Source organism: Puma concolor, chromosome B3 (assembly GCF_028749965.1).
Source record: "Puma concolor isolate L17-30 chromosome B3, mPumCon1.1.hap2, whole genome shotgun sequence".
Classification (NCBI taxonomy): Eukaryota; Metazoa; Chordata; class Mammalia; order Carnivora; family Felidae; genus Puma; species Puma concolor.
The window spans coordinates 41,307,106-41,319,918 of record NC_141672.1 but is presented as its reverse complement, the minus strand read 5'-3'; the positions used below and the strand labels follow the sequence as shown (position 1 = coordinate 41,319,918).

Sequence of the window (12,813 nt, the reverse complement as noted above, 5' to 3'; positions counted from 1 at the left end):
TCTGTTACCAGCACTATACACCAAAGGACTCAGGAGTCATGCCCTGTGTCAGGAAATAAGCATACATCCCCTGGTCCCAGCTGTGGACCCTGCAGTGGCCCATGAACCAGCTCTAGTCCCTATAGTCGCAGTCTGGGAGCCCCTGGAGGCAAGCTTGCCACACTCATTCAGACTATAGATTCTGGAAGGGCCCCATTAACTGGGCTCAAGCCCATCCCAGCCACAGTCATCAAAGAGTCCTGCTGGCACAGGGATCCAGCAGGAGACACTCCTGTCTGTGCCCCTAAAGATCCTGATACTTGATGGGCCTTATGCTTGGTTCCAACCCCCTCACAGCTACAGTTTATCAGCAGTACTAAGGGTCTAGTTCCCAGTGGGAGACACTCCTGTCTGCACCCAAGGAGATCCTCAAGAGCCATATACTTAGTTCTAGGTCTCTCACAGCCAAAGGCCACCAGCAGACCTGCTAGCCCTGGAGCCCCCCAAACAGGTACTCCTATATGTATCCCTAGAAATTCTAAAAGGGCCCTATACTTGGCTCCAGCCCCTCCTGCTACAGTCAGGGAGTGGTCCAGCTCACCCAGGGACCTGGTGGAAGACAAGCCCTTCTGTCCCTTCATAGCCAGGACTACAGACCTCAATCTTGATTGTGGAAACTGAAACCTCACTAAGGCTCAGTTCCAGTCCCTTCTGGCTACTAAAGTTTAGGGCCAGTCATGACTACCCACAGATCTATCCAGTGACTAGCCAGGAGGCCTCCCAGGGACCTATTGGGAGTCATACCAGTCCACACACTTGGTAACAGAAAACAGAAATACCATATGATCCAGTAATTCCACTACTGGGTATTTAGCCCCCAAAAACAAAAATACTAATTCAAAATTATATATGAACCCCTATGTTTATAGCTGAATTATTTACAATAACCAAATATGCAAGCAACCCAAGTGTCCATCTACAGATGAATGGATAAAGAAGTAATATATACGTATGTATGTATGTGTGTGTATGTGCGCGCGTGCGTGTGCGCACGTGTGTGTGTGTGTATATATATATATATATATATATATATATATATATATATATATACATTCAATGGAAAAAATTCAGCCCTGGAGCCCCATGTTGAGCAGAGAGTTTAAAAATAAAAATTAAAAATCCCAACCCTTTAAAAAATTTTTTTAAATGTGGTATATATATGCAATGGAATTTTTTATTCAGTCATAATAAATAACTGCTGCCATTTATGACACCGTGGAAGGACCTTGAGAGTATTATGCCGAGTGATTAAGAGAAAAACAAATATGATATGATCTTAATTATATGAAAAATCTAAAAAAAGCCAGATCATCAAAACAGAATAGAATGATGGCTGCCAGGGGCTAGGAGATGTTGCCCAAAGGATACAAACTTCCAGTTGTAAGGTAAATAAGTTCTGGGGATTTAACACACAGCATGGTAAATATAACAATACTGTATTATATCCTTAAAAATTGCTAAGAGAGTAAATCTTAAATGTTCTTACTACAAAAAACCCCAGTAGTTATATGAGGTGACAGATGTGCTACCTACCTAGCCTTACTGTGGCAGACACTTTAAAATACATACATGTATCAAGCCATCATGTTTGTACACCTCAAACTTAAACAATGTTATATGTCAATTATATATCAATAAATCCAGAAGAAAAGTAAAAAAAACAACAAAATAAAGTATAAAAGAGGACATAAAATATAAAAAATGATGAAAATATTTATGAAATATTTCAATATTTATGAAAAAAATATTTCTGACAATATTTCAATTTTTTTAATTAAGTGAAATTAGGGTGCCTGGATGGCTCAGAGTATCTGACTTCAGCTTAGGTCATGATCTCATGATTCCTGAGTTCAAGCCCCGCATCAGGGTCACTGCTGTCAGGGCAGAGCCTGCTTTGGATACTCTGTTCCCTCTCTTTGCCCCTCCCCCACTCATGCTCTGTCTCAAAAATAAACATTTTATAAAAATTAAGTGACACACTGTAGGTTAGCCAATTTGACAATAAATTATATTTAAAAAATAAAAATAAATAAGTAAATAAATAAATAAATAAGTAAATAACTAGCACTGGATTAAAAATCAAGGAAGGTTACATGAAGAAGTGGAATTGTGAAGGCCAAAATATTCCATCAATTTGAATATTTTAAACTTGGTCTTTGATGAAGAATTAGATTGATGGAGGGCAGGGGGGAGGGGAAAATAGGTGACCAGCATTGAGGAAGGCACTTGGGATGAGTACTGGGTGTTGTATATAAATGATGAATCATGGGAATCTACTCCCAAAGCCAAGAGCAATCTGTATATTATGTATGTTAGCTAACTTGACAAAAAATTATATTTAAAAAAAATTGACCTTTGAAAAAAAATTAAGTGAAATTATAATGCTATATAATATATTCAAAGTCTTTCAACTTGTTTTATTATATTCACTAATTACATTTAGTACTCAAGACCAGGTTATTTTATACATAATAAAATAAACCCATACAAATATTGGGGTTTCTCCATCAGAATATAATACCCCACTACATTAGCTTTCTGAAAAAGAGAAGTCTCATATCAAATCCCCTTCAAGGTATGCAGGTGCCCCCTGTGCCTATTCAGTAGTTCCCTACTGAAGACTGGAGTGCTTAGCCTGCCACTGAAGACTAATCTGCAGCTCCCACTGCTCAGGCCACTGAATGGATAGGGACAACCACTGAGTGGTCTTAAGCTGCTCTTTTACAGAGGCAAACAAAATGGAAATAAGGTTGATGGAAAACAGTTTCTAAAAAATAAAAATAAATAAAATCCCCTTCAAAAGTCAATACTCCAAAATTTTCATAAGTTAATTCTATAGCTAACTATTCCCCCAGATGTTTACCTGTAACAATTCAGTTATAAAGACCATTAATTGAAGCACTCTGCTATAACAATTGCTACTGACAAATTGTTTCTACCTAAGGATTCAGTAGAGCTTTATAACGAATAGGTAGACCTCCAATGGTACCAAAAGAGTACAAAGCACTGGATTTACTTAAAAAAAAAACAAAAAAAAACTCTCAACGTACAAAGTTTCTGCATTTTTCAAGTAACGTCTTTGCTACACATATCCTATTAATAAATTATAGAATTGATAAGCTTAAATTAATATATGTACTTGTCTTTTTCACTAGTTTCTTGATAAACAGTAAATTGGTCCTGCATATAGTCTTCATGTTTATGAAAAACATCACATGTTGGCTTCCAGCTATAGAAAAAAAAATTGTAATTAGCATCTCAGAATGACAAATTGTAAGAGATAATAAAAATGAATTTAACCATTTAAAGATAATGAATATCTTCCTGGAGAAAACAAGTTTATAACAAGAAAATATTCCCACCTCTCATCACCACCACTACCACCACTCAGACAATCATACATACATTCAAATATCAACATTGATCAATTTTTATGTAAAACCCATTGTGGAACCATGACTAAGGTAGAAGCAAATGTTACGTGGTTGGACTGTGTACTGCTATGGCATTTCTAGAATATACTCTGCAACACTCCAACATCAGGCTTTCCTTCTATTTCTCATATCTTGGCTAAGAAATTCTTTGGGAATAAGGATTCAAAGAATTATAAGGGCTAAAGAGAGGCTTTTTCTCCCTTGAAACTTAGAAACTCAGATTGTTATACGCTCCTGAACTAGAAAGAAAGAAACTACGCCAAAATGAATTATAAAATCAGATAGTAAGAATAAAATGAATAGCTATCTTACACATTTTTTGTTTTAAGACTTGAAAAATGTTATCAATGTGACAAATCTAAAATTTGCATATACCATGACAGCTTCCATTCTAAGTGTTGTTCAACTATTTCCTCCAGCTCTTTTTTCTAATCTTTTAATATTTTTTCAGAGTCAAAAAGTTCACACTGGAAGCACAGAGAAGTATATAAGGAAATAGCTATCATCCATATTCTCAAATACAGAATAATATCTACTACTACTGTTTTAATAAACTATTTCCAGATTTTGTAAGTACATAATTTAACATCTTTGAGATTATATTCATATATATGGGTATCCTCCTTTATCACCTTTTAAATTATACACATTTTCCTTGTCACTTAGAATTCATTGTAAAGGTTTTAATAAATACATCATATTCCATAACTTTATCTAACCATTCTCATATTGTTGGCCATTTTTGCTTAATCTAAGTTTTTCCACTGTAAATAGAATTTTTACTTAAATATTTGTCTGAATTTCAGGGGCGCCTGGGTGGCGCAGTCGGTTAAGCGTCCGACTTCAGCCAGGTCACGATCTCGCGGTCTGTGAGTTCGAGCCCCGCGTCAGGCTCTGGGCTGATGGCTCAGAGCCTGGAGCCTGTTTCCGATTCTGTGTCTCCCTCTCTCTCTGCCCCTCCCCCATTCATGCTCTGTCTCTCTCTGTCCCAAAAATAAATAAACATTGAAAAAAAAAAATTAAAAAAAAAAAAATATTTGTCTGAATTTCTAACAATTTCCTTAGAAAACATTCCCAAAAATGGAATTATAAGGTCAAAGGTTATACATACACATATTCTGAGTGTTTTAAAAATTCTGTAAGAAATACATGTTCACTGAAAAGATATTCTCTGTAAGCATGTACATATTGATGTACATATTCCCAGTTTATTTCTAATTATATATATATATATACAATTACTAAGCTGGGTTCATACTATGAATGTTGTTTTATTGCTTCATTCAGTTTGCAATATACATCTTTTCGTGTCAATAGAAAGTTAACCTCTTTCCATGTCAATAAATATACATTCATAATTTTATTGGCTGCCTACTGTTCATATGCACATACCAAAATCCATTTAACCCATCACCTAATGTTGCACACTAGAGTTGCTTCCAATGTTTTCCTATCATTAAAAAAGGTTGAAATAAAACACCTTGTTATACATTACATCTTTGAGAGAATGCCTAATTATTTCCTTACGAAAAATTCTCAGAAATGGACACTTTTAATCAAAAGTCGTGTTTATTTATTTTTTAATTTTTTAAGCTTATTTATTTATTTTGAGAGAGTTGAGGAGGGACATAGACAGAGGGGGTGAGACTGAATCCCAATCAGGCTCTGCACGGTCAATGCAGAGCCTGATGCAGGGCTTAAACTCACAAATCAAGAGAACATGACCTGAGCCGAAGTTGGACACTTAACCCGCTGAGCCACCCAGGTACAACAAAAGTCATGTTTATTTTTAAAGCTTTTTAAAAAAATACTGACATATCATCCAAAAGGTTTATACCAGCATACATTACTATAGTGTACAAGGTAAGTGATTTTCTTATTCCCTGGCCAACACAGGATATTATCTTTCTTTAAATTTCTGTAAAACTTAAAGGCAAAAAAGTAGCATTTTATTATTGCTTGAATTTGGATGTCTTAGATTACTAGTAAGATTGGGCATTTATTCACATATTTCTTTTTTTTTTTTTTTTTTTTTTTAAATTTTTTTTCAACGTTTATTTATTTTTGGGACAGAGAGAGACAGAGCATGAACGGGGGAGGAGCAGAGAGAGAGGGAGACACAGAATCGGAAACAGGCTCCAGGCTCTGAGCCATCAGCCCAGAGCCTGATGCGGGGCTCGGACTCACGGACCGCGAGATCGTGACCTGGCTGAAGTCGGTCGCTTAACCGACTGCGCCACCCAGGCGCCCCTATTCACATATTTCTTAAACATACATTTCTTCATTTTGGTATTTACCTATTCCTATTTATTTTCTTTGCCCATTTTTCTAACAGGGCTTTTGCTTATTAGTTTCCACAAGTACTTTACATTTTTAAAAATAACCATTACTTGGGGCGCCTGGGTGGCGCAGTCGGTTAAGCGTCCGACTTCAGCCAGGTCACGATCTCGCGGTCCGTGAGTTCGAGCCCCGCGTCAGGCTCTGGGTGGATGGCTCAGAGCCTGGAGCCTGTTTCCGATTCTGTGTCTCCCTCTCTCTCTGCCCCTCCCCCGTTCATGCTCTGTCTCTCTCTGTCCCAAAAATAAATAAACATTGAAAAAAAATTAAAAAAAAAAATAACCATTACTTGACACTTTTCCAACCTTATTCTTTTGCCTTTTATACCATTTGGGGGCATTTTTCATTTTAATTTGTGTGTAGTCACATTTATCCATTGTCTCCTCTGTAGTTTCTACTTTTGGTGACACACTTAGAAAGGTCTTCTACTCTCAAAGATTATACAGTCACTTACATTTCTTCTAGTACTTTCATAGAATTCATATTCCACATTTCAATCTCTTAACCAGTATGGTGAAATCATGAATTAGAGGTATATCATGATATTAAGATCTCTACTAACTGTCCTCGGAACCCAGCGAGAGATTAAGCTTGTCTGAAGTACAGTACATCTTGTACTGGTTCTACAACTGGTTCTTAGAACAGCAGATTCTAACGGGAAACTACTTTTCCAGCACCCACTGCATCTAGTTGAAGGAAACCACTGGTAAAACTTCCTACAATAAAACTTAAATCAAAATAAAAGAAAAAGTTCAATAATATATGGTTTTTTGTTGTTGATCAGATTGCCAAAAAATTTAAACAAAAATTTAAGCATAATTTCGGTGTTGGCAAGGGTATGAGGAAGCAAGAACTCTCATACACTGTTGGTGGAAGTATGAATTCATATAATCTTTTTGGAGAGCAGTTCAGCATTATCTATCAAACAGTTAAATGTGCATACTCTTTGATCTAACAACTGCATGCATGTCTAGAAGCTCATTCTATAGCAACAGGTCCATTAATATGGAAGGATACCAGTACATGTTGCTCATATTAGGGAAAAACTGGAAACCTAAATGTCTATTAATAGGGGAATGGTTAAATGATATAAGATACATCAATACTATAAAATCCTATGGAGCTGTTAAAGAATTAAATCTATACATAATCATTACATGTATAGCACAATTTACATAACATACTGTTAAATTTAAAAACTATAAGTACAGTATGATCCCATATTATAAAAAGAAAAAGTAGACATACATATATATATATATATATGTCTATGTAATAATGATATTGAATTTTTATTGAAAAATGCCTGAAAAGATTCTCAGAATGATTAAAAATGATTTCCTTTAAGGAAGAGGACAGGGTTGAGGTGGGAACTGCAGACAGAGTAACTTTTTATTCCACACATCTGTATACTTTTTGAATTTCTATACTAGGTATGTGCTACTTTTATAAAGGGGAAAAATAAAAAAGATTTATTAAAATTCTGAATAACGGGTGGCTCAGTTGATTAAGCACCTGACTCCTTATTTCAGCCAGGTCATGATCTCATGATTATGGAATCAAGCCCCACATTGGGCTCTGCATTGGGTGTGGAGCCTGCTTACAATTCTCTCTGTCCTTCTCCCTCTGCCCCTCCCCTGCCCTCAAAAGAAATAATAAAATAAAATATTTAAAAATTTTATCAATAACTATATTTTTAAACAAATAGGATTCTGAAGTATAGTAGTTAATACAAAGACAATGGTCTATATTAAGTACAGAAAATTGACACATTTTATTTATTTATAAAAAATTTTTTAACGTTTATTTATTATTGAGAGACCGAGAGAGACACAGCATAAGCATGGGAGGGACAGAGAGAGGAGGAAACACTGAATCTGAAGCAGGCTCCAGGCTCTGAGCCGTCAGCAGAGAGCCCAACATGGGGCCTGAATTCATGAACTGCGAGATCATAACTTGAGCTGAAGTCGGATGCTTAACCGATTGAGCCACCCAGACACCCTGACACATTTTATTTTTGTAATATATAATAAAGTTCTATTAGTAAGCCTTTGCTTCAAAATGTTTATGTCTTATAGTAAATTTAACCATTAGGATCCAGAACCTGAAGCCATGTTGAAAGAATTCTTAACATAGTAAGTACTTTCACTTTGAAAATCAACTTATTTTAGGCTAGATTCTCCTACATAAAAATAAATCTTAAAAATTCAAATACGGAAATTGTTTCAACTTTATCCAATAGGAATTTTATATACTGAGCCTATATTATTCAAAATTCTGCAAACTATTTGGATCTGAATTAGATCTTACAGTGCTTCTATTTTTCTTTTGATCCTCCTATGAGCCCTTTTTACAGAAGCATGTAGCAAAGCAATTTAAGACCTGATTCATTATTTTGCTAATACAAAATACTACTTTAAAGCAACAGTGTCTCCAAGTATAAAAACTATAAATTATAAATAACAGAAACCTTAAATAAAGAATCCAGTGACAATTACTCAAAGTTCATTTCTTTCAAATACTCACTTACTACAGTTGTCTTTGATCTCCTCACTATGTTTACAGTAATGACCAATTTCCTCATCTGTCGTATTTATAGTTTCATGTATCTTACAAATAGCTGCCTTGTTTTCTTTAATATCTTCGAAGCATTCTGAAAAGGAGAAATGTTTATTTTCTTAAGGTAGAAGTCATAAATTCAAAATTAACAAACACAGAGGAAAAAGGGGTATGGCAACTTAGCTAAAAGGAGAGGAGTTAGAGAATGGAGAAGAGAGGTTTGAGATGGGAAGGGCCCTATACTAAAAAGCACAGAACCAGAACCAGGCTTGCTCATAGATCCAGAAGCAAAGGATTTGTGTTTGGACTGAAGAGAAGTACACTTGAAACTAATATGACACTGTATGTTAACTAACTGGAATTTAAATTAAAACTTTAAATTAAAACAAAATGACCCTGTTCCTCATCTTTAACATAAGAAGGCTAGATCAAGTGATATCTAGAATCAGTGGCGTCTTATGATTGTATGCGTTCATGTAAACATTTAGTCATATGTGATACTAACTTGTTTCGGTTTGGACAAATGTAAAATTTCCCTTCACTGATTCCGTGTCAATTAATTATTAAATACACCTTCAACTCACTTCTTTGTTACTAGTGAAAAAATACAAGATAAAAATAGAATTTCTTAAACATTAAAATAAATTATTAGCACTCATACTCCGTATTCTTTTTTGTCACAGAAAGGTAACCAAATTCTACCTTTTCAGAAATCAAGAAATTAATGGTTCTATTTTATAATAGCTTTTATGTTGGATCTTAAAATACTGTATGTATGTAATTTGCTTTGCCATTTCACTCATAATATCATTTTTCAGAATTATTCCTGAAAATGTGGCATACATCAATCCTGACCCCTGACTTCTGGTCATGTCTAAAAAGATTTTTAAAAATTCACTCTTGGGGCGCCTGGGTGGCGCAGTCGGTTAAGCGTCCAACCTCAGCTAGGTCACGATCTCGCGGTCCAGGAGTTCGAGCCCTGCGTCGGGCTCTGGGCTGATGGCTCAGAGCCTGGAGCCTGTTTCCGATTCTGTGTCTCCCTCTCTCTCTGCCCCTCCCCCGTTCATGCTCTGTCTCTCTCTGTCCCAAAAATAAATAAACGTTGAAAAAAAAATTTTTTTTAAAAAATTCACTCAAAGGATCCAAAATATATAAAGAACTTAGAACACTCAATACCCAAAAAACAAATAATCCAGTTAAAAAATGGACAGAAGACATGAAGAGACATTTTTCCAAAGAAGACATACAGATGGCTAATAGACACATGAAAAGATGCTCAACATCACTCATCATCAGGGAAATACAAATCAAAACTACAATGAGCTATCACCTCACACCTGTCAGAATGGCTGAAATTAACAACACAGGAAACAACAGATGTTGGCAAAGAGGTGGAAAAAGGGGAACCCTCCTGCACTTAGTGGGAATGCAAACTGGTACAGCCACTCTGGAAAACAGTATGGAGGTTCCTCAAAAAGTTAAAAATGGAACTACCCTACAATCCAGCAATTGCACTACTAGGTATTTACCCAAAGGATTCAAAAATATTGATTCAAAGGGGCTCATGCACATCGATGTTTATAGTAGCACTATCAACAATAGTCAAATTCTGGAAAGACCCCAAATGTCCAACAACTGATGAATGGATAAAGAATATGTGGCATATATATATAACGGAATATTCATCCACAAAAAAGAATGAAATCTTGCCATTTGCAATGACATGGATGGAGCTAGACAGTATTATGCTGAACAAAATAAGTGAGTCAGAGAAAGACAAATACCATGGGATTTCACTCATACGTGGAATTTAAGACACAAAATGAACACAGGGAAAATAGAGTGGGGGGAAAAACCGTAACACGGATTCTTAACTATAGAGAATAAACTGAGGGTGGCTGGAGGGGAGGAGGCAGGGGGATGGGTTAAATGAGTGATGGGTATTAAGGACTGCACTTGTGATGAGCACTGGGTGTTGTATCTAAGTGATGAATCACTAAATCCTACACCTAAAACTAATACTACACTGTATGTTAACTAACTGGAATTTAAATAAAAACCTGAGGGGTACCTGAGTGGCTCAGTAGGTTATGCGTCCAACTCTGGACTTCTGCTCAGCTCATGAGCCCAAGGTGGGGAGGAAGCCTGGCATCAGGCTCCCCATGCTTAAAATTCTCTCTCTCCCTCTGCTGCTCTCCCCCACTTGCACTCACACTCTCTCTCTCAAATGAAATAGATTAAAAATAAATACAAACTTGAAACTACAAAAAAGAACATAAATTTAAAAATAAATCCAAAAATTTTTCAATAAAATGTTTGAAGTAACTGGTGTTGTCTGAGAAAAAAAAACGTATTTTTAACTGCACTGAATTAAGGGGTTATTTCTTAATTTTTATTTTTGAGAGAGAAAGAGTGTTGAGTGGGGGAGGGACAGAGAGAGAGGGAGACACAGAATTCTCCAGGCTCTGAGCTGTCAGCACAGAGGCCCAAGCAGGGCTCACACTCATGAAGTGCAAGATCATGACCTGGGCCAAAGGGGTTATTTCTGCTTAAAGCAAAATTCTTCAACACAGAATAATTAAATGCTGAATACAGAAATTTATTATTAAGAATCTGTAGTTCAGGCAAATAGCATTAGTCACTAGATAGAACCGGCACAAAAGTTATAATGCCAACTGTAAGTTGGCAACTGCATTATTATCTTATATGCCATAAAAAATTTAAAAACTAAATACCTTTATCATGCCAAATGACTTACTGTTAATCCGTTGAATCATATCTTCTTTAGTACTTATATCTTGCTCATACTGGAAAACTAAAATAAATAATTTTGTGACTTCACTTCATTGTTAAATGTTAAATAATAATACAAATAGTTACCCATTTCTTTATTTTCATTTTATACCTACCAAATTCTAGCAAAAGCCTGTCCAAACTGACAAATAGGCTGTCATTCATCTTGGATGCTACACTAAAAAACACAAAAATATTTATAAGAAGGAATTTCTGAAGTCATATGCAAAACAGCCTATATTCATTCGGTAGCAAACTTTCTAATCAGACATTATTACAGAAAAATATGGGGTGGGGGGCAAGCACTGGGAAGGGGAGGAACACCTTCAGTCCAGTACTGGGCACTTAATACTTGCTGAATGTCGCTGCACGACTGAAATACCTGGGGGGCGGAGAGAGCCTTCATAATTGTTTACATGTGGTACTGCAATAAGTCATTGAATCTTCTGGAGTCCACAGACACCAAGACTTCCCAAAACGATACGCCTTTGAAAATAACTAGTATCTGAATATGTCCTTTCTTGGCGTGTGTACTACTACGCGTAGCAAGAGTCCTAAACAAAGTCCTTTACCAACAGCAAGGTAAAACCCAGGAAGAGTGCAATTTTACCCTTAGGAATTTACCACCAGAACTCCAAAAAGCGGAGGTTTTCACAGGACTGCCAATTCGCATTACAAAATACGCCTGAGGCGGGGCGTCGCTTCACTCCTAACTCGCAGATTCAAGGAGCCACTCTTCCCGCGCGTTTTGAAGCGGGAGGTTGGCTCGGGACCAACACCCTCACAGCCATCGAGCCTCCCCTCACCCGGGGCCACCCCCAACCCCCCGACCCACGCGCCATCAAACCCCCACGCGACCTCTGGCCGAACTCTGGGGACAGGGCCCGCCAGCCCCCCAAATCCCTCAGAGCCGCTCGCCCAGGGAATAACCGCCACATACAGACAGTTCCCTTTCCCGCCCACCTCAAGTTTCCCTCCGGGGCCCGAACATCCACGCCCTTCCTTCTCCGGGTCCCACACTTTATTCTGGGTCCGGAGCGCGGGGTACTTGACGCGTACCCGGACACTGAAAAGCCGACAGCAGTCCCGCCTCGGCCCCACCCAGCCCCGCGAGACCCCGCGAAGCCGAGAACGGGAGCCGCAGATCGCGCTGAAGAGCGAGATTAAACTCCCCGCGAGACCAGTGCTGCGGCCATCACCCCTTCCCCTGGGGCGAGGAGAGAACCCAACACCCTAAACCCCCAGGAGTGGTGCTGGAGTTACAAGAGAAGCCCTGAAACAACAGGGAACACGTCAGGAAGACTATTCATTCCTCTTGTAACCTAGCAGTTTAAAAAAGTATTTTGCAGAACAGCAGGAACATCGATATTATCGTAACGTGAAAGTAAAAACCGCTAGAATCAATCATCAAAATATATTTTTGCATTCAGCGTTTTCAAAACTTCTTTAAAAGCAAGTATAAGAGTTCGAATGCATTTTCATTCAACAAACATTTTGAATGACTCATTTGTTTAGTTTCAAATAAAATGAACATTAACATTTTTTGTCCAAATGCTGTGTTTAGGTAATTTATGCTCTTAGACTTTGTCAGCATATCCAAAGTGAAAAAGAGAGTGGAGTAAAACTAATTTAAGCGAATAAGCCCCCAAAC

General features: G+C 37.3%; 1 protein-coding gene across 5 annotated transcripts in view; it reads right to left on the bottom strand.

Annotated features, from left to right (window-relative positions):
- Nucleotides 1-12,289, bottom strand: part of CB3H14orf39 (chromosome B3 C14orf39 homolog) — a 53,422-nt gene extending 41,133 nt beyond the window's left edge. For 2 of the 5 annotated variants that reach the window (XM_086709615.1, XM_086709616.1), the window contains exons 1-5: nt 12,126-12,289; nt 11,279-11,340; nt 11,128-11,184; nt 8,337-8,463; nt 3,179-3,268 (exon numbers count right to left, since the gene is read on the bottom strand). In XM_086709615.1, coding sequence (XP_086565741.1) covers nt 3,179-3,268; nt 8,337-8,463; nt 11,128-11,184; nt 11,279-11,327 — 323 coding nt within the window. In that variant the 5' untranslated portion in view covers nt 11,328-11,340; nt 12,126-12,289. The remainder of the gene's footprint in view (nt 1-3,178; nt 3,269-8,336; nt 8,464-11,127; nt 11,185-11,278; nt 11,341-12,125) is intronic. The other 3 variants (XM_086709614.1, XM_086709617.1, XM_086709618.1) reach the window with 3 other exon arrangements.
- Nucleotides 12,290-12,813: the final 524 nt, after the last annotated feature.